Source organism: Dendropsophus ebraccatus, chromosome 3 (genome assembly GCF_027789765.1).
Source record: "Dendropsophus ebraccatus isolate aDenEbr1 chromosome 3, aDenEbr1.pat, whole genome shotgun sequence".
NCBI classification, from domain to species: domain Eukaryota; kingdom Metazoa; phylum Chordata; class Amphibia; order Anura; family Hylidae; genus Dendropsophus; species Dendropsophus ebraccatus.
Genome location: NC_091456.1, coordinates 43,007,359 through 43,027,291, shown reverse-complemented (window position 1 = coordinate 43,027,291; position 19,933 = coordinate 43,007,359). Strand labels below are relative to the sequence as shown.

The 19,933-nt window shown below is 39.4% G+C and overlaps 1 gene segment (V, D, J or C); it reads right to left on the bottom strand.

Moving 5' to 3' along the window:
• Nucleotides 1-6,102: 6,102 nt before the first annotated feature.
• On the bottom strand, nt 6,103-18,792 carry LOC138786484 (T cell receptor alpha chain constant-like). The segment is given in 5 exon segments: nt 6,103-6,280; nt 7,229-7,336; nt 9,493-9,546; nt 11,756-12,037; nt 18,690-18,792. Coding segments are annotated over 4 exon segments (546 nt in total).
• Nucleotides 18,793-19,933: the final 1,141 nt, after the last annotated feature.

Genomic DNA, 19,933 nt, shown 5'->3' with positions numbered 1-19,933 from the left:
ATGGAAATAAAGCTTGAAGGGGTTGTCCAGGGACCAGAAGATATCTAAAGCTTTCTCCTTCCAAGGGCTGAAAGCTTTTAGTACCCCACCTTCTAAGAAGCCCACACGTGGTGTCAAATAGGTGCAATGTGTATCCAATGTTGGGGCAGCATACGGGCTATGTTTACATACTTTATAATATCAGCCGGCATTTGATTTTAAAATAGCGTCCATTGTTTTAATTCTTAAATGATTAACATTGAAGTCTATAGAAAAAACTGCCTTGGTTCACAATGTATTAAATAACGGTCACTGTTTGCAGTGGCGGTCAAATTAATGTCCAGGTCATTAACAGTGGCCATTATTTTCATTTATTCACACACAATACATTGAATTCACAGTTCTTTTCACCGTCCTTTGATCACTACACCTTTATATAGAGCACAAGGTTTAATGGTGGTATGACCATGAATAAGATCACCATGAGTAGTCACAATGCATTGACTCTTGTACACAGTATGTCAGGGGCTTTTATTCTTGGAGAAGCAATAATGATTGAAGAATTGGTTACACACTGGTGAAATTAGACACTTAAAAATCTTTTCTTTCTTGTCCTCACCAAGATTTGAAGGTAGTGCTTGACCAGAGTAATTTATGGTGGAGCTGGATTGTGTATTATAAGCTGCAGGTTTTCTGCACATGCCTTGCTGACAATTTTCAAAAGGCTTGGGGTGGGCAAGCTGGAAGCAGGAGTAGATTTGTTGCACTGGGTTCAGGGTCGGCCACACGTCTGGCCAGATTCACAGAAAGGCGTGCACCTCTTAGTGAATCTCGTACGCAGGTCTGTAGCAATGTAGCATTGTCATGATACAAATATATGATACATTTGCTATTGGAAGATATTTTTTTTCTAACCAGTGTCTTTGAAGGGGGTGAACTAAACCTTCTAGATGTACAGTTACATGTTTATTATGGCGAACTATGCACTTCGGGATATGGAAAAACCCACTTCAGTGAATGCCCTCTTAAACTATAAGTGTTTTCACCCTGGACATGTGAAAAAAATTCCTCTCCCATAGCCAGTTGATAAGATATTGTAAGATTCTTTCAAGAATGAAATCTAATGTAGATTGTGGCAACAGATGTTGGTTGTTCCCAGTCAGCTATCTCTAACATTGTGTACAAGCAAAAACAAGAACAGGTAATTAAAAAAAAAAAGAATATGCAGGTAGACCAAAAAAAATCTAAGTGTCAGATTACAAAAGTTAAAAGCAATATTTAAATAGAAAATGCACAATAAAATAATTTGGATGGAAACAAAAGTCAATGATTCTGACAACTGAATAAGATTTGGGACATAATGGCTGAGATTCACTATAGTCTGCCAATTTACACACTGGTCTAAAGCTCATATGAGGGGATGTACTCCGCTCTTAGTTTAGTAAGAAAAACAGGTAATTACTAATTAGGCATATACATGTTGCACTTGTGTGTTTGCATATCCATGGCTGCCTGTACGCCTCAGAGTGGAATCTATGCTAGCCTACAGCTGACAAAGAGTTTTAGCAACAACCTATGCCTGCTTTTTTTTGTTAGCAACAACCTATGCACTTTAGTGCATCCAATGGGTGTAAAATCCATGCCTTCTTTACACTAATGGTGCGTTTACACGAAACGATAATTGGCCCGATCGTACGATTAACGATGTCGGAATAACATTTTTTTCTCATAACGATCAGCGTCTAGACGGTACGATATATCGTATGGAACAATCGTTTTGCGATTGTTTTGCGATTGCGTGCCCGCAGCCCGGCCCCCCGCTCGCAGCCCGGCCCTCCGCTCGCACCCCGGCCCACCCGCAGCCTGGCCCCCCGCTCGCAGCCCGGCCCTCTGCTCATCCGCAGTCCGGCCCTCCACTCACCCGCAGCCCGGCCCCGATCGCCACCCCCGCCGCCGCTCCGATCGCCACCCCCCCGCCGCCGCCGCTCCGATCGCCCCCCCGCCTCGAGCATACGTTACCTGCTCCGCGTAGCAGGTCTTCCAACATCCCCGGCTCCGCTCTTCAGTGCACTGATTGGCTGAAGAGGGGAGCCGGGAATTTCAAACGCCTCCTCTTCAGCCAATCAGTGCTGAAGAGGGGAGCCGGGGATTTAGGAAGACCTGCTACGCGGAGCAGGTAACGTATGCTCGCGGGGAGGCGATTGGAGCTGCGGCGGGGACGATTGGAGCTGCGGCTGGGGGCGATCGGAGTGGCGGCGGGGGGAGGTGATCGGAGCTGCGGCGGGGGGGTGATCAAGGGGGTGGCGATCGGGGCGGCGCAGGGGGCCGGGCGGCGAGCGGGGGGGCCGGGCGGCGGGCGGCCAGACTATCGCGCGACCAGACTATCGAATTTTTTGCAAACGACGAACAACAATTTGATGACATGTTGAAAGATCAAAATGAACGATTTCGCGTTCATCGTTTGATCGTTCACTGCGTTTACACGTACGATTATCGTTCGAATTTGATCGTTATTGCGCAAATTCGCACGATAATCGTTACGTGTAAACGCACTTTAAGGCTGGGTTCCCACTGCATTTTTGCAACCTTTTTTTTTTCTTTTTATCCTTTTAATGCACCAAAACAGATGAAAAAATGGATGCATTTGTGTGCATCTGTTTTTATCCATTATAGTAAAAAGGGAACAAAAAATGGATCAAAATGCAATCTTTTTTTTTTTTTAGTGCACACAAATACGGGCTCATCTTCACGCTCATGATGCTAATGAGCAGAGATGAGTCTGCTGTCCATAGGAGATCACAGTGGTTTCCTATGTAAGTATCCAACGCTTTATTAAGGGGTAGGGTGGGTCTCCTGCCTGATCGGTTCCCTTTAAGTAAACTTCTAAGCTTTTAACAGAGAAGTCAGTATCTTTGTATTTAGACATTTTGTTTCATTTTTTTTTTCTGCTATGACCCCACAGGAATATCTCTCAATCACAGCTTGTAGAAAGAGCAAAAGGAGGATCCCATATATTGTATTAATTTATCTGTGTGTAAGATTGTTTGGCACTTTGATATATTGTGGTGGATTAGTAAAATCTGCAGCTGCAGGTGAATGAGTAGTTCAGTGACTTCCTGCCATGTTCACAGCAAACAGGAAACCCATCAATGTGGGGGCTGTGTGTCTCGCTGACATGGCTGAGTATCAGAGGAACAATCTTACTGCGGTTGAGCAGCAGAACTTTAACAAGATTCTTATACAATCTACACAACTCCTCAAAATGATCAAGATCCTGTATGTAAAGTGATACACTCTATAAACAGTTTTCTCCATATCTACATGCCTTGCTGGAGCCCAGGTCAGCCGACAAGTTCTGGCTAGACTTCATGTAGAATCCGTCCAATTCATCTCTGCATTGACCACTGCAAGGGAAATGGAAGGCTAACCAGAAGCTTCCTCCAGCATTATTTGCTATAAACTTGTAGTTTACCGCCCATGGATAAACTTGTATGAAGCCAGATCTGACAGCTTTTTGTTGACAAAGGGTTGGTGAGATGACCCCTTTAATATAAGCTTAGTTTTATTGTAAAAGATAGCAAAGCGATAGTTGTGTAAATTTTTTTCTATTTAATTTTGGAACTTTCGGTCTACGCAAATGTGTACTTCGCAGTTGTATACGTATTTTTTATACGCATTTCATTTGTATTTATTTGCGTACACAGGTGTACAGATTGTGTACGTTTCGGTCTAGAGTTACACGTATGTGTACAGATTATCAGACCTAAAGCATAAATTACGCAGTTGCATATGTTAACAAGTTTGAATATGTGTGAAAATGATCGTTATAAGCATTCCGATCATCAAACAAATTGTTTGTGATCTGCGAATACGAACAATTAGCATCATGTTTGTATGAACATACGAACATTTATGAATATGTTCACTCATCACTACGTTTGATATGACCTTTTAAGATTTTCTTGCATGACTGCTGATTGGTTCCATTATTCTGCCCTACCCTAAGTCCTGGTAGGACCTGAGTACTGAAAGCCATTGGTAAGATGCAGGAAAAGTGAATGCTAAAGATGAAGCCTGGTGTAACAATACAATTCATCCTGCCCTATATCATCCAGGTGTAACATATAAATAGTTGTACCCCTCCCATGTTCTAAACCACATAACTCAGCAACCAGAAAACAAACAACTTGTCTTGGTTAAAAATATTTTCCGTGTCTCGGAGTCATTTTCATGTAATTTAGGTCAGCAGCTATACATTAACCACAGCGTGTAGCATCTATAATACAGCGATCACCTGGTAAGAAAGACACACATTACCTGATGTAGCTGTAGGATACAATATGTATAACAAAAAAGTTAAAAAAATAACAGTTTTGAATCACAGTATAGTTATCAATAGTAACAAATGATCTTTAGTATCTAAACTATTCAATAAGTTATATACAGAGACAGAGCTAAAATTCAGGAATCATCTAGATCACAGGTGTCGGCTCCCTGTCTGTTGCACTACAATTTCCATCCTGTCTGGACAACCGAAGCTAAAGCTAGAGATTGTAGCTTTCAAGATATTGGAGAGAAGAGACTGTAACATATAGTCATTAGACTGATATAACATGGAGTAGAAGGGTACTGTACTGGATTATTCTTTAAATCAGTAGTTTACCATATTACAACTATATATCTATGGTGAAATATGGTGCATGGGGACATCAAAGGTAACACAAGTATATAATAGCTGCTTCCTACATGTATGTAAGTTTCTGGTTTCCTTTCTGACAGTACAATGCCCCCATAAAGAAAAGAAGTAGATCTTTGTCTTTAGCTAAAAAAACACACAAATCTTTGTGTGCAGCCTGTTATATATGATCTGTGAGCTGGCCACATATCACTTCACCCTGATGGGGGGCAAACATCCAGAAACAGCTGTCTGTAGATGGACACCTTGCTTGAGTATTTCCCAAGTCATGTCATACTTCACTGTGGCTTGTTGGAAGGCGGCTTCCCCTTGGTTGTTACCCCGCTTGGCTTGGTTGTTCCTTCCCGGTAAAGGTCTGACTGGTTGATTGACGTTGAGAAACACGTATTGGTATCTCCAGGGTATTTTTGCATATTTGTCTTCTCAGGGGGCAGTGTTCCTAGATTCACTGACGTTGAGAAACATGTGATGGTGTCTCTGCTATGCATATTCAGGGTCCCAGGGGCAGGGACCATGAGTGAAACCACCTAATTTTAATATTTATGTGCATTTCCTTTTGTAAAAAGAAGTAATAAAGATTTCCCGTGTCAGCCCATTTCAATGGGAGCTCAACAGCAGTAACCCAGCACAACCACTGCACAATGTATGGAGCTGTCTGCTTCGTCTAACCTGCTGATAGTTCCCCTTTAATCTCGGCAACATCGCACGTCTATTGGTGAAGAAATAGAAAGACGTTTTGGCTGCATTGAGGATTGAAAATGTGGGAAAGCTGCCTTAGGCTATGTCCCCATAACTTTTTTTTTGTCTGTATGAATCCAAATAACAACCGTTATTTCTTATTAATGGCCGTTATTTGGACTCAAGTGGCCTAAAAAAGACATTGTGGGAACATATCCTTAAAATGCCTTTAGGTCCGTAAAGGAAAACTTTTTTTCAGTTAAAGGAGAAGTCCAGTGAATTTGAAAAAAACAGAATGGAAAGGGGGTGCGGAACATAATGAATAACGTTTACTTACCTATCCTCGTGCCCCATAGTGCCATCACAGGGTCCAGCAGGTATGTAAGTGATAACCTACTTAGCAAATCAGTGACTGGGATGGGACGCCACCCCAGTGACTGACTGGCTGAGCAGGCAATCGCTCAGGCGGGCCGCTATGTTGGAGCTTGAAGAGCCGGGTAAGTGACGTACCCAGATTCAAGGCAAAAATGCCAGCCAGTGGCCGTTAGTGGAAACCAGGAGCTGAGCTATGGAAGTACGAGGACTTGTTTATTGAGTTCGAGCACCTCACTGCTGTCCTGCAGTTTTTGAATTTCATGGGACTTCTCCTTTAAGGAAACCCTATACTATACATGTAATAGAAACACTTAAAACTGTATTCTTTAGAATATCAGATACTTATAACTTTTTTAAATTCAATTCTTATCCACTTTTATTTTCAGAAATAAAATCACAAAAGCATGAATTATATAATCTGCAAATTCTCCATATGAAATCTTTGCAAAGGTCAGAAGCAAATAGTTTCCATTAAGCATATTCTGTATCACAGACGAAAATCAGAATTTGTAGCTGCAATGTAGGTGTCCTGTACAGTAAGGGTCTGACATCCTGTGGAAACAAAGAGACATACTACATGTTATTTAAAGAATAATATTAACCAAACTAATTTTTTGAATGTGAATGCATTGAATTTGACACCAGGCCTCCCCAGCTCTGCATCGCAAAAGATCCAAGCACTGAGCCACCAATTATCTCACAAAGATTGGATTAAATTGCACAAAGGCTTTTGGGTTTTTGGGAAAGTGAACTACGTACCCCGAATGCTTTAAGATTCTCAATGCAAAGGGTGTAAAAGAGCAGGAACCCCCATACACACTTTACATTGGCTTGCAGCCAACAGGTTCTCAGATAAAAATCTGGAAAGAGGATGCTGTGAATATTCATGGTGTAGCTTATGTCTGATAATCTGGAACCAGGGTTGCATTTCCCTTCCTCCTACCTGTGCTATCCATGTAATATTACCATCCTTTACCAACATATAGCCCACTTCGTGCTCCACACTTAGGCTAAGTTCACACAATGTAAATTTTCAATGAATAACGGCCGCTGCAACACCGTCCGCTATTTATTGAAAATTAAAATAACATTGTGTCCTATAGAATCCCAGCTGGAGCGTATGCACTCTGTATACACACCGTCCAGGATTCCATGCAGCTGCATAGAAAACTTACATGTCAGTTTTGTGCGGCCACTATTCATTGAATATGTAAATCCGGATCCAGACGCACTTTACATTGTCTGCTATGGTGATTTGGAATGCCTGCACACCCGAATGCGTCTGCATAAGAAGGGAAGTTTATCCGTCCGGTACTGCTGTATTACTTGCTGTGAACTTCACAGACGGCGGCTATTCTGTGACACAGAACGACAGCTGTCATACATTGTGTGAACTTGCCTCTATGAGGAGTGAAATAAAAAGGTATATTGAATTTAGTAGCTGCCCCTTTCCTACATACAAAAATAGGACAATATGACAAATATGACAAAAGTACATACCTCAAATGGACCAGAGTTTTGTTGTTGATACTAGGTTAAATATTAACCCTTTAATGACTAAAAGTCTTAATCCAAGAACATAGAAGGACAGACTGTTTAAGTTTGCATCTGTAAATAAAAAAATAAATGGATGAAAATCACGTCAAATCATAATAAAACCAGATAATGACATTATTCCTGTGTGATTATAAAGAAGAATATAGCCGTGAAATGCTTTGATGTTAGGCATAAGTTTAGAGTCTACCTGTAGATAAAGAAATTGTTTGTATGTCAAATATAGGGGGTTAATTCTAATAATACTCTATGAAGAGAAAAACAGACATGGCAGCACATCCATAAAACTTATGACTGACCATCTGCTTCTCAGCACAATATACTACTGACTCAGGAGTTAGTTAAAGCTGTATATACTGACAGCAGCTCCCTGTGTACCTCATAGAGGTGAAACCAGACTCCCCTCCTCCCTGCTGTATTGCTCTGCTCTGTGGTGATTCTGTCCATTAAAAGGTCGACATGGAGAGGCATGTGAACATGCCCCGCCCCCCAGTGTCCTCCACTGAGCCTGTATATGCCTATGGAGGACACTGGAGGCGGGGAATGGTCACATGTTCCTTCATGTCGGCCATTTTATGGACAGAAACACCACAGAGCTGGACAGCACAGCCTGGAGGAGGGGAGTCTGATATTAGCTCTATGAGGTACACAGGGAGCTGCTGTCAGTATATACAGTGATTACAGTTACTAATACTGTATACTGACCTATTTTACTATAAAGTGGCCAACCCCTTTAATTCTAATACTTTTGGTGCAAACAGTGTGATAAAATAAAATTAAACAATTTGGCTATGTTTACACAACGTTTTTTCAGCTCTGTTTAAAATTATGTCAGTCAGTTTTGGTCTAAAATAACGGACGTTATGGCCTCTTTGTAGTGCAATGACGGCTGTTGGTACATTATTCAAGTTTGGTTACTAATTGCCCTTTGGCTATGGCTTAAAGGTGACCTGTCACCCCCCGTGCCGGGGTGACAGGCTCCCAACCCCCCGTTACAGCCCCCTATACTCACCTGATCCCGCCGGGTCCCGCTTCCTTATCCGGTCTGGTCACAGAGATATCAGCGCCCGAAGCCCGCGCGCGCTCACAGGAGAGTCCGATGCCCATAGAGAATGACGGAGCATCGTCATTCTCATAGAGAATTAATGGGGAGTCCGATGCTCCGTCATTCTCTATGGGCATCGGACTCTCCTGTGAGCACGCTGATATCTCCGTGACCCGACCGGCTCAGGAAGCGGGACCCGACGGGATCAGGTGAGTATAGGGGGCTGTAAAGGGGGGTCGGGAGCCTGTCACCCCGGCACGGGGGTTGACAGGTCCTCTTTAATTGAAAAGTCCATTGAATTTAATAGAAAAAACGGAGAAAGGACTGTGACAAAAGAAAAACTGTGTGAACTAATAAAAAACGTCCGCTGTTTGCAAAAGACGTCCGAAATTAATTGCCATGTTTATTATTTTGACTTCCGCCGTGATAACGTCCGTTATTCAATCCATTGTGTGCATTGGACATCCATCTCTTCATTGACTGCAATGCATTACATTAAAGTCAGTTTAATCGGGGCAATTACGGACGTTATTTTAAATAGCAAAAGCGGATGCCTTTTCTCTATTTTTGACGTTGTGTGAACATAGCCTGATAGTCTTTTTGGCTATGTATACACTACGTAAGATTTCAGTAAAGAATAGACACTAATTGCAATGGAATCAGCATCCGTACTTTACTGCAGGGGCGGTATTGCATTGAAGTCAATGCAATGCCGCCCGCTCAATGCACACATCGTTATTTTAACACCCGTTCTTTAGAACAGACGTCAGAATAATGTACCTGCCTATTATTTCAGGAGGCTGTTCAATGAACAACGTCCAGAAATAATAGCTGTTCACACAATTAACACATTGAAGTGAATGGTTAATTAATTTACAAGCACACCGGACGGTGGCCGCAAGTCAATTGTAAAAAAGGTATCGGCTGCAGGAAGAGGTATCAGCTGCAGGAACGTGCTGAATGCAGATTGGCAGCCTGCAATTTAACAGCGTCCGTTGCTATGCAACGGACGCTGTTAAACTTAATGCGATCATAGCCTTTCTCATAAGTTTTGCAAATAATTAGAAAACACTGTAAATGTGGCCTTTCATAGCCTACTTCATTTCCTTTACATTTTTATTTTATTTTTTTGTTTGTTGTTTGGTTAGATATTAACTGCATTTACCTGTTTTGAAATTCTCTTGTATGGTTCTTGTTTTACAGGTCTGAGGAGTATCATCTAAAAGCAAGTGAATATCATGTCAGGCTCTAATAAACATGTCTTGTCTGCAATTTATTTGCAGACTGATAAAAAAAAAAAAAGAAAAACTTGGACTCTCTGAACATTAGTTTAAAAGGTTGGATACAGAATAAAATAATAAAGAGCAAAGGCTAAGTTCATAAACAGTAAAATAAAAGCAGAATACAACCATAAAATTGGTACGTAATTTTAACCCCTTCAGGACCGGACTGATTTTGGCCTTCAGGACCAGAGCCTATTATTTAAAACCAACCTTTCTCACTTTATGCGGTTGTAGCTACGTGATGCTATAATTTTTCTTTTTAATTCTGAGATCACCGTAGCTGAGATTGTGAGATCCCCGTAGCTGAGACACCAGGAGGCTTCGGGGATGATCTTGCAGTAAGATTGCACAGCCCCAATGGGGAACGAAGGGAGGATTCTCCCTTCTTGCACCATTATGCCTGTGTCATCCCCGTCACGCACTGGCATGTCCATCTGCAGAAATGGACGAGCCAGTACATGATCCGGCGGGAAGGGGTTAATAATGTGCTACCTTAAAGTCTGTGGGAGAAATGTGGGCACAGATTGTAAAAAAGAAAATAAAATTCTTTACAATGAACACATGGATGACTGTTTTTTTCATGGACGTATCTTTAATAATGTGCTACATTAAAGTCTATAGGAAAAATGTGCACGCACATAGTAAAACAAACAGAATTCATTCTCTACAATATGCTTTTTTTCCCATAGACTTTAATGTATGACATTATTGAATAAAAAAATCTGGCCACTTTTTGTATCAATTTTTTAGCTAAATTTTGCTTTTATATTTGTATGGACCTAGCTTAAAGGGGTTAAACAACCTTAAAGGGTTTATCCATGATTAGAAAAATCACAGCTATTATCGTACCAAAACAGCACCACACGTGTCCTCGTGTCCTCGGGTTGTGTGGTATTACAATTCAGCTTTAGTCACTTTAATGGATCTGAGCTGCAACACCCAAAATGAGGACAGGAGACCTGATACATGTGTTAGAATATGGCGATAATTCATGCGTTTTATGACAACACCTTTAGGCCATGTTCACATAGCGTAAGACACCAGCCATTCTGTGAACCAGCCAGGTTGCAGAACGGCCGGTGTCAAAGAAGATTATCCCGGCCGATATTGCAGTATCGGCCGGATCATTTTCACTTCTGCTGAATTCGGAGGCGGGTGCACATCTGAATTAACTGCTGCACACAATGGAGCATGTGGCAGGTTCTCTCCGGCCACTATTTAATGAATATTGGCCGCAGAAAACTGACATGCCAGTTTTTTGTGTGCCTGCTAGCCCTCCCGCCTGGAGTGTTGCCCAGCCGGGATTTCTAGCTGCACACAATGTAAGTAAAGTACTGTATTAATCACGGCTGTGTTGCAAATCGGCAACAACAGCTGTGATTTATACTTTACTTACGTTGTGTGAACATGGCCTTAATCAACACAATCTTCTATTGTGAGCTGACTTTGATTTGTTTAAGGAGAAGTTTGGTGAAAATATATTATTAAAGTATTTTATTGACTCCAAAAAGTTATACAAATCACCAATATACACTTATTACGGGAAATGCTTATAAAGTGCTTTTTTCCCTGCACTTACTACTGCATCAAGGCTTCACTTCCTGGATAACATGGTGATGTCACTTCCTGAATAAAATGGTGATGTCACGACTCGACTCCCAGAGCTGTGCGGGCTGTGGCTGCTGGAGAAGATGATGGCAGAGGGATGCTCAGTGTCCCTCCAGTGCCCTGTGTCCCTCGGTGTCCCCCTGCCAACATCCTCTTCAGCAGCCACAGCCCACACAGCTCTGGGAGTCGGGTCGTGACATCATCATGTTATCCAGGAAGTGAAGCCTTGATGCAGTAGTAAGTGCAGGGAAAAAAAAGTGCTTTATGTGCATTTTCCATAATAAGTGTATATTGGTGATTTGTATAACTTTTAAGGGGCAATACAATACTATACAAAAAAAATTTCGCTGTACTTCGTTAAAGCAGATTGTTGAGCTTTGTGGCCATAATCCAAATAAAAAAAATAACTGTATCATCAACTGTATAGTACAAAGGGCAAGAACACTAGCTACCACATTTTTTAAATACAAAATCTGACTAGTGGGTGGAGTCAAATTACCATATTTATGCAAAGAAATTGGTTTAGATGTAATTTACCTATTATATTATGTTGGGCGACAGCTTGTTCATCATAGTTCGCGTTACAGGAAAGGTTCTTGGAGGGAGCATCCTTATCCCATAAGACCGCGCTGTATCTCCATACATCAGTGGTGGAATTATCCAGTGCAGCATATTCATCCAGACTTATCTTCAGGTCATCTACCGCCAGGGATTTATTTGGTGATGGGAAATCAGTGAGCAGACATACTGTGCTCGGGAGACCCTCTTCTGGCTTGTCAGTCTTCAGCTGATATACAGAAGGGACTTTTCGATCTGCTTCTATAAAGTAACAAAAAAACTGAAAATTATCTTTTTTCCCTCTGACATTTCTTTTTTTAATTTGCCATAAATATTTTCTGTCCCTCACATTACATTAATAGTTTAATATACTATTTAAAGGGGTAGTTTAACCCCCAACAAAAATTCTTTCAAATCAACTGGTGCCAGAAAGTGCTAGAGATTTGTCATTTACCTTTATTAAAAAATCTCAAGTCTTCCAGTAATTATCAGCTGCTGAATGTCATGCAGGAAGTGGTGTATCCTTTCCAGTCTGACACAGTGCTCTCTGCTGCCACCTCTGTCAATAACAGGAATTGTCAGAGTTGTAGCAAATCCCCATAGAAAACTTCTCCTGCTCTCCAGACTGAAAAGATAACACCACTTCCTGCAGGACATATAGCAGCTGATAAGTACTGGAAGACTTGAGATTTTTTAGTAGAAATAAATTACAAATCTATGGCACTTTCTGACACCAGTTTATTTAAAAAGATTTTTTTGTGAACTTTCCCTTTAATACTAAAACGTAATGTACAAAAGTCTTAATTTTAAGATATAATAATAATCCAATGATTTAGTGATTTCTCTATGGAATTAGTTTTTGTATTTTTTTTTTTACAAGCACTAGTATACAGTACATGAATTATCTTGTACATCTTGCTACTTAGTTTTTTAGGCTAGATATGTCCAGTAAGCAGCACCTTTTTGGTGCCCAAGCCGATCTTAACATAAAAAGGTGTTTTTCGTATTCTTGTCCTTTAAATGTCGTATAGCAAGATTCAGTTCTATCGACTGCCGGATATAAACTGATCCTGACACAATTAATATATGGAAATCCAGTCTCATAATAAAATCTCATTAATTCTATAGTATAGAGTGACTTTTAGATTCATCACTTACAACATAGAAATCCTATCATAGGTCTAAATAGGCTCCAATACTAACAACTAAATAAAAGCAACCTATACTGAATATAAAATTGCACAGATTATGTTAGATTTTTCATGCTATATTTTTTGTATGAATTATCCATACTGGTAATTTGTTTTACAGTTTCTATTATATGTTTCGTATAAATTCTTTCAGGATTGGTTTATATATTTTAGGGATCTGACATAGTTGCCATCTGCTATGCAGGCACCAGATAAATACATGTTATATGCAGCATTTTTTTGATCTAGCAAGGAGGAAAACCATATAAGATGGGCCATGGATCAGCCTATGGGAGACCCGCTTACTGTATCTGGTGTTCCTCTCCATGACCTTTTAGGTGTATGCACCCCAGGTAACCAAAACTTACCCTCCCAGACCCCCCCCCCCCCCCCCCCCCCACCACCACCACCACTGTGGCCTATACCACAGTGGATATACCTGCATCACTGGACATATGTATGCTGCCCTTAGCCTCTAAACTGTATCCTAAAACAACAAAAATCCTATGACATCTAAAATACAGTTTTTTTTACATGTTAACTTTTTGAATGGATGACTTACTGGGCAACACATTCACCCTGGTACCTGTTCCGAATATAAGCTTCCAGCCAGCATTATTCACACAACCTCTAACTTCTCTACAGTAACTACCTGCAAACATTCCCGTAGACATTGGGGCACATTTACTGCATAGGCATTGGGGGAGATTTACATTTACACAACAATGCTGGTCATGTACAATATATATATATATATATATATATATATATATATATATATATATATACAACTGTATTTTTAAATAGGTAGATGCATAGAACTTATCCCCATCAACTGTGATCCCAAACCAAGCACCAGCCTAAGTTAAAACTGTATCCACAGTAAAAGTTGTACAAAACCTCAACATAAATAGTTTACTATGACAATATGTCTCCTCACAATGAGTTTTCTTTACTTCTTATAAACCGTACCCATGCAGTAAAAATCTATTGTATTACCCTGTTATATATGAGATGCACAATTAGTACTTACTAGGGTTTACAGTTAGCAGAGCTCCATTCCCAAAATACAATTTATAGCTTCCTGTACCATAGCCACACGATAGTTAATCATATTACAAATACGCATCTTTGCAACAGGGTAAAAGTTAGAACGTAGAGGCATACGCATAGAGGCATTGTACGTATATGATTTAATGGAAATGAATGATATGAAAATAATATTGGGTTATTTTTATACATTATAAGACTATGTTTACACATTGTAAAATTAAAGAAATATATATAATAATGCGCTCCATTGAAAACAATGGGGAATTAGCCAGCAGTGCACACACCATATAGAATAACGGCCGTAATTAATTACGACCATCCGAATATTGAACATGCTCATTATTTACCACTTGATTGTATCTAATAAAAATAATAAATATACTTTCAACATCTACACATAATGGAGACATTGTAAATGTTAACCTTGCACTTAATACATGGCGCCATTGTAAGTGTATTATGAGAAAAAATATAAAGTCATTGGAATCAAGGTCTGGAAATATGCGTCACTACTGGTTACACATCTATCTTCATAATAAAGATCACTTACTAGGATGAACAGTGAGCTTTGTTCCTTCCCCAAAGACATATTTCCAGCCGCCTGTAGTATCACAGTCAGAAACTCTAGTACATAAAATACACGTGTACACAGGCTCCCCTACTACAGTATATCTATATACCAGCTTGCTATGCATCTGGCAGACCTGAAGCACCAGACGTCCCTGCAAGGAAGATGTATAACCGGCTGTAGCTCTACTGGCAATAACATTTCCATTGCTCTCTGAAAATAGCAATTTACTAACAGCAAAGCTGGTAATAATCCTATGAAGCAGAAAAAGACCTTACGTGTAATAATAAATTGCAATCAATACAAGTAGAATATGAAGGTTCAAAGTTTTATTAGCTAAAAAATTTTTAAACAATGGCAGTAAAAAATTCAAAGACCACACATGGAAGACAGCATCACAGGTATGGACAGGTCCGGGTAACCTGATAATACAGGCTGCAACACGCTGTGAGTTATTGAGAGATAGTCAAATGACCATGCACTGATGCTATAAGTAACCTGGAAAAATGGCTCTAAAGCCCAAACAATAACTTAAGTAGACCATCCATGGCAAAGTGACTAAGTGCTAAAGTGCATAAAGCAAGGTGCAGAGCATACCCATCTACAATTCACTGCCCGTCCTGGATGCCGCCAAACCCCAGCAAAGCTGGACTTAATATAAAAAAAACTAAGAATAGGATGTTGGTTCATACTTTATATCTGTATGCGGAAATTAATATGCTATGACCCTTCAGTGTGGTACGCTCCTGTATATCTTGATATTTATCAAATGAGGACAGTGAAGGTTAAGTGAAGAAGGGTTCAGTCTCATGCTTACATTACATAGAGTTAGAATCCCGCTGATTTATTATAATGTCTATGTTATAGTATACCTATAGTTTTATATGGGGGAGGAAAAGCAATGACAGCTTGGATAACCATCTTGAAAGCTTCTTCAACCCGACAAGCATTTCTTAGTAACAATAGATATCTTACTTGCAATTATTTTCAAGTGTGTCCTAGCTCCGAATATCTGTTTTCCCCAACCAGTAGTTACACATACAATGACATCTGTACAAGAAATATACAAATCTAGGACTCTAGTCTACTGTGCTATGATATCAGTCCTATTACCACCCATGCAATGTTCTGCTTGCTAAAGAATAGTTATATCATTGTACACAAATGGGAAGATTTAATTCCTGAACATTTCTTGAAATCTGTCAATAAAATGTTATTTCTTTACCTATATGTTATTTTTTTACCTGTATAACTAAAAAATAACATATGATGTTTGCAAAAAACGTCTAATAATAATTGTCATAATCATTATTTTGCGGTCTGCGCAGACAACGTGCGTTTTTTGATACATAGTGTGCATTGAACGTCCATCATTCCATTAATTTCAATGAATTGCATTGAAATCTTTTAAATCGTGGCAATAATGGATGTCTTTTTAAAGAGAAAAAGCGCATTTTCTCTTTTTTTGACGTTGTGTGAACATTGTCTTATAAGGTCATAGTAACACATAAAGCCCAGTTCACACTGAGCAAAAATGGCGGAATTCCCACCGTGCTTAGTGTCCTGCAGTGAGTAAATGAGAGGGCGCATCCGCTCCTGCCACTCTCCACTCAAAGAATTGACATGGCACTTCTTTGAGCGGAGAGGGGAGGAAGCGGGCGCGTGCACACTCTCATTCACTCACTGCAGGACACTGAGCACTGCGGGATTCCGCCGCGGAGAGGTCCGCCGTTTTTGCTCAGTGTGAACTGGGCCTAATAGTAAGAGATGCAGTTACACAGTGAAAGTGGCTACAAATAAACAGTATCTTACTTGGTATAACATGTAGTCTTGTGCCTGCACCAAAGATGACTTTGTAACCTGTCCCACTAGTTCACATTGTTATACACCTTAACAAAAATGTGTCTGCGTTTCAACAACTACCAGTAATTCTTACAAAATGGAAAATGTAGTAAATAAAATATTTACATGTAACAAGTTACTACAAATGACGAAATGCTTTAAGGCTGCACAACATGCCAAAACATACAGCAGCTCCTACACTTTATAATGGGTTTTACATCAGGTTCCAATATGGTATCCATTATCTAACCATTACAAATAATGCTCCATGTTTTTTTTTTTCCCCTGAAACTGTGACAGTATATGAAATGGAAACTCCAGTGGAGATGTCATCTGTAATATTCCCCTTGAGTCCTCTAAAGGACTGTTATGGTTTATCCCTACGGGGTTTCAGCCACGGGGATTTCTCTTCGTTTTACCGACATTGACTGATACTGGATGCTTGTTGTTTATAATGTGTCTTATTGAGTTTTGCTTCATATATATGTATTATTAGGGGCTCTGCAAGGCCACACAAGTTTTGTTTTATCTGTTATTGTGTTGTCCCTTGGCAACTGTTGGTTGCCTAATGTATGTTCCCTTTGTTCTTGAAAATTGTAATAAAAATAATAAATCACAAGTTTTGTGGGGTTTTTTAAGTTAATAACTACAGCATTTATATATGTACATGGATGACTCTATGCTAAAGCTAAGGAGTTAGAATCAATACATCAGTGAATGTATTTCTGTTTAGATGAATACTTACTTGGTACAACCCTCAGTTTGGTCCCTTCTCCAAATACATACTTGTAATTGCTATTATCACAGTAGAAAGCTCCATAGCAAAAACCTTGTACCCGTGAACTTTTTTATAAACCTAGTGAAATATAATGGTTTTCACTTATTTATACAATCTCCAAAACCTGGGGTCCTAGCAGTGGGGGAGCCACCAAGAACAGTGAAAACCACTTCAAATGATCTAAGGCAAACTCAAAATAATTTTATATTATACATATTATATATTATATATATACACACGTCCGACCTTATTTTAATATATATTTTTTTATTTATAAAAACTTTTTGAATCTGTGTATTATATTGTAAACTCCATGCAAAATGAATAGGAACACTTACTAGGAACAACAAGAAGACTGGTTCCTCCACCGAAGGTAAATTTGCCTAGATTATTACACAATAAGATCCGGCTTTACACTATGTGATAGATCACATTACAAATGCGTTACCCATCGCAGAATTTAGTTTTCTTTTTCTTTTTAGAAGAAAGAAAATGAAAAATAGAAATCCAGATTACAAGTACAAGGTGGAAATTATCCATCAAAGAGTACGTTCACACCAGTATTTTAGAGGTATACGTTGAAGAACCAGCTTAAGGCCACGACCACACAATGTCTTTTTTAGCCGTTTGACTGCGTTCTTTTTTATTTATTTTTTTGATGGCCGTCATTTTGCACCCAAATAACGGCAACAAAAAAGACGCTTTGTGGTCATGGCCTAAGACTATGCCCCTACGAAGTCTTTTTATAATAAAGTCCAATATTTAACAATGAAAACCATCAATAATGAACATGATCAAATAATGTACGTTATTTTGCCTAAAAAATGCTTATGGGAACATAGTCTCAGGCAGTTTTCTGCAAAAATAAGGAGAAAATAATGAGAATTTTCAATATTGTGACAGTCACAATTATGACCGTTGCCCTATACTGTGTGCGACAATTACTTAATTTCCTGGACAATGTAATGGAGCGCATCATTAGGCTATGTTCACACACTGTCAAAATGATGGCTGGATTTATTGGATGTCTGTTAATTAATGAGAAATATTGGTCAATATTTTATAATGAGGGCCGTTATTCGTATAAAAACGTTCATTGTTATAAAACAATGGCTGTTATTTGTAGTTGAATGGCGTCTGTCCAATAAAAGCAGTTGTCATTTTAACGGTGTGCCAAAAAAAAGATATCGTGGGAACATCGCCTTAAAGGGGTAATGTTTTTTTGTTGTGGCCATGTACCATCCCCAGTGGGCATCCTCTGTAACATTGCAGATAAACAAATATAGAATTAGGACTATACAGTGACCCTTAAATGCTGCAATATAAGTGGGAACACGAGTAGTTTAAAAAAAAACAAAAAAAACAGACTTACCAGGTGTAACATACAGCTTGGTTCCTTGCCCAAATATTAGCTTGCTGATGCCAGTATTATCACAATGCATACTGACTTTACAATAAGCTGTACATCACTTCGATACTTACTAGGAGTGACGGTCACCATAGTGCCTCCTCCAAATATAGTTTTCCAAGCACCAGTTGTTTTATCACTGTGAAATAGGCCTTGACGAAAATGCCTTAAGGCCATGTTCACACATGGCAAAACAGAGGCCTTACTGTGATACAGCATGTCACAGAATGGCCGCTGTCTGTGATATACAACCCAGTCGGTAGTGTTCCATTTAGCCATAGCAGACAATGTAAAGTACATCCGGAGCTCCACTTTACATTGTCTGCACAGTCTAATAGACGTGTCAGTTTTCTGTGCGGCCGCATGGAATCATGTTGCAAACCTGCAACAATGGTCATTGTTTAATGAAAAAATACATAGTATGCATGAGGCCTAAGGGTGCGTTTACACATAATGTATCTGCAGCGAAAAGATTGGCTGAGCGGGACAGTTTTGATTAGTACAAAGTCAGCGGGGATGTCTCATTGAAACTTTATATATATTTTTTTGTGTGTCTTAAAGAATATATTTCCACACTTGTCATAGGGTTCCTGATAGAGTATGGACCCTCAAACAAAACACTGTTAATTAAATAAATCTTTAGAGACGTGTCTACAATACATATGCAGCTAAGTCTGTTGAATGAATGTTAACACTTACTTGGTATAATAAACAGTTGAGTTCCTCTACCAAATGTCAGTTTATTGCTGCTACCAAAATAACACAGTAACAAATCCAATACCAAAAACCACTGATCCCACCAGAGCTCAAGAACTAACCGATGGTATAGAATCATACAATGATATAAAACTATAACACACAAGCCTGTCTATATAAGACTAACACAAAGAAAAACAGACACTATGGGTGCAAATACAAATCTAGATCTCATAAAATTTAGAGCAGTATATACTTTGTACATACTTTGTGATCCCATAACCCTGGAAATACTTTAAGACTATCCTTCCTACATAAGTGGGAATGTAAAATTATTTGAGTGTATGATATAAAGCCACATACTCTGCCTTATCAATGCTCTTTTACAATAACTTTACAGTAAGACTTACTGTGAATGGTTCTTTCTCGTTCTTAGAATTTCTTATTTCACAGCCGGTAGCATCTGAAATTCTACAACTAAGGGTTTCCATAAAAACACTCAGTGATGCATACAAGTTGACCTAGTTTTCAATGCATTGTTCATATATGATTAGTCATTGAGATTACCTGTGAAGGATGAACATCTGCATATTGTAAAACTTCTGACATGCCATAAAGACAT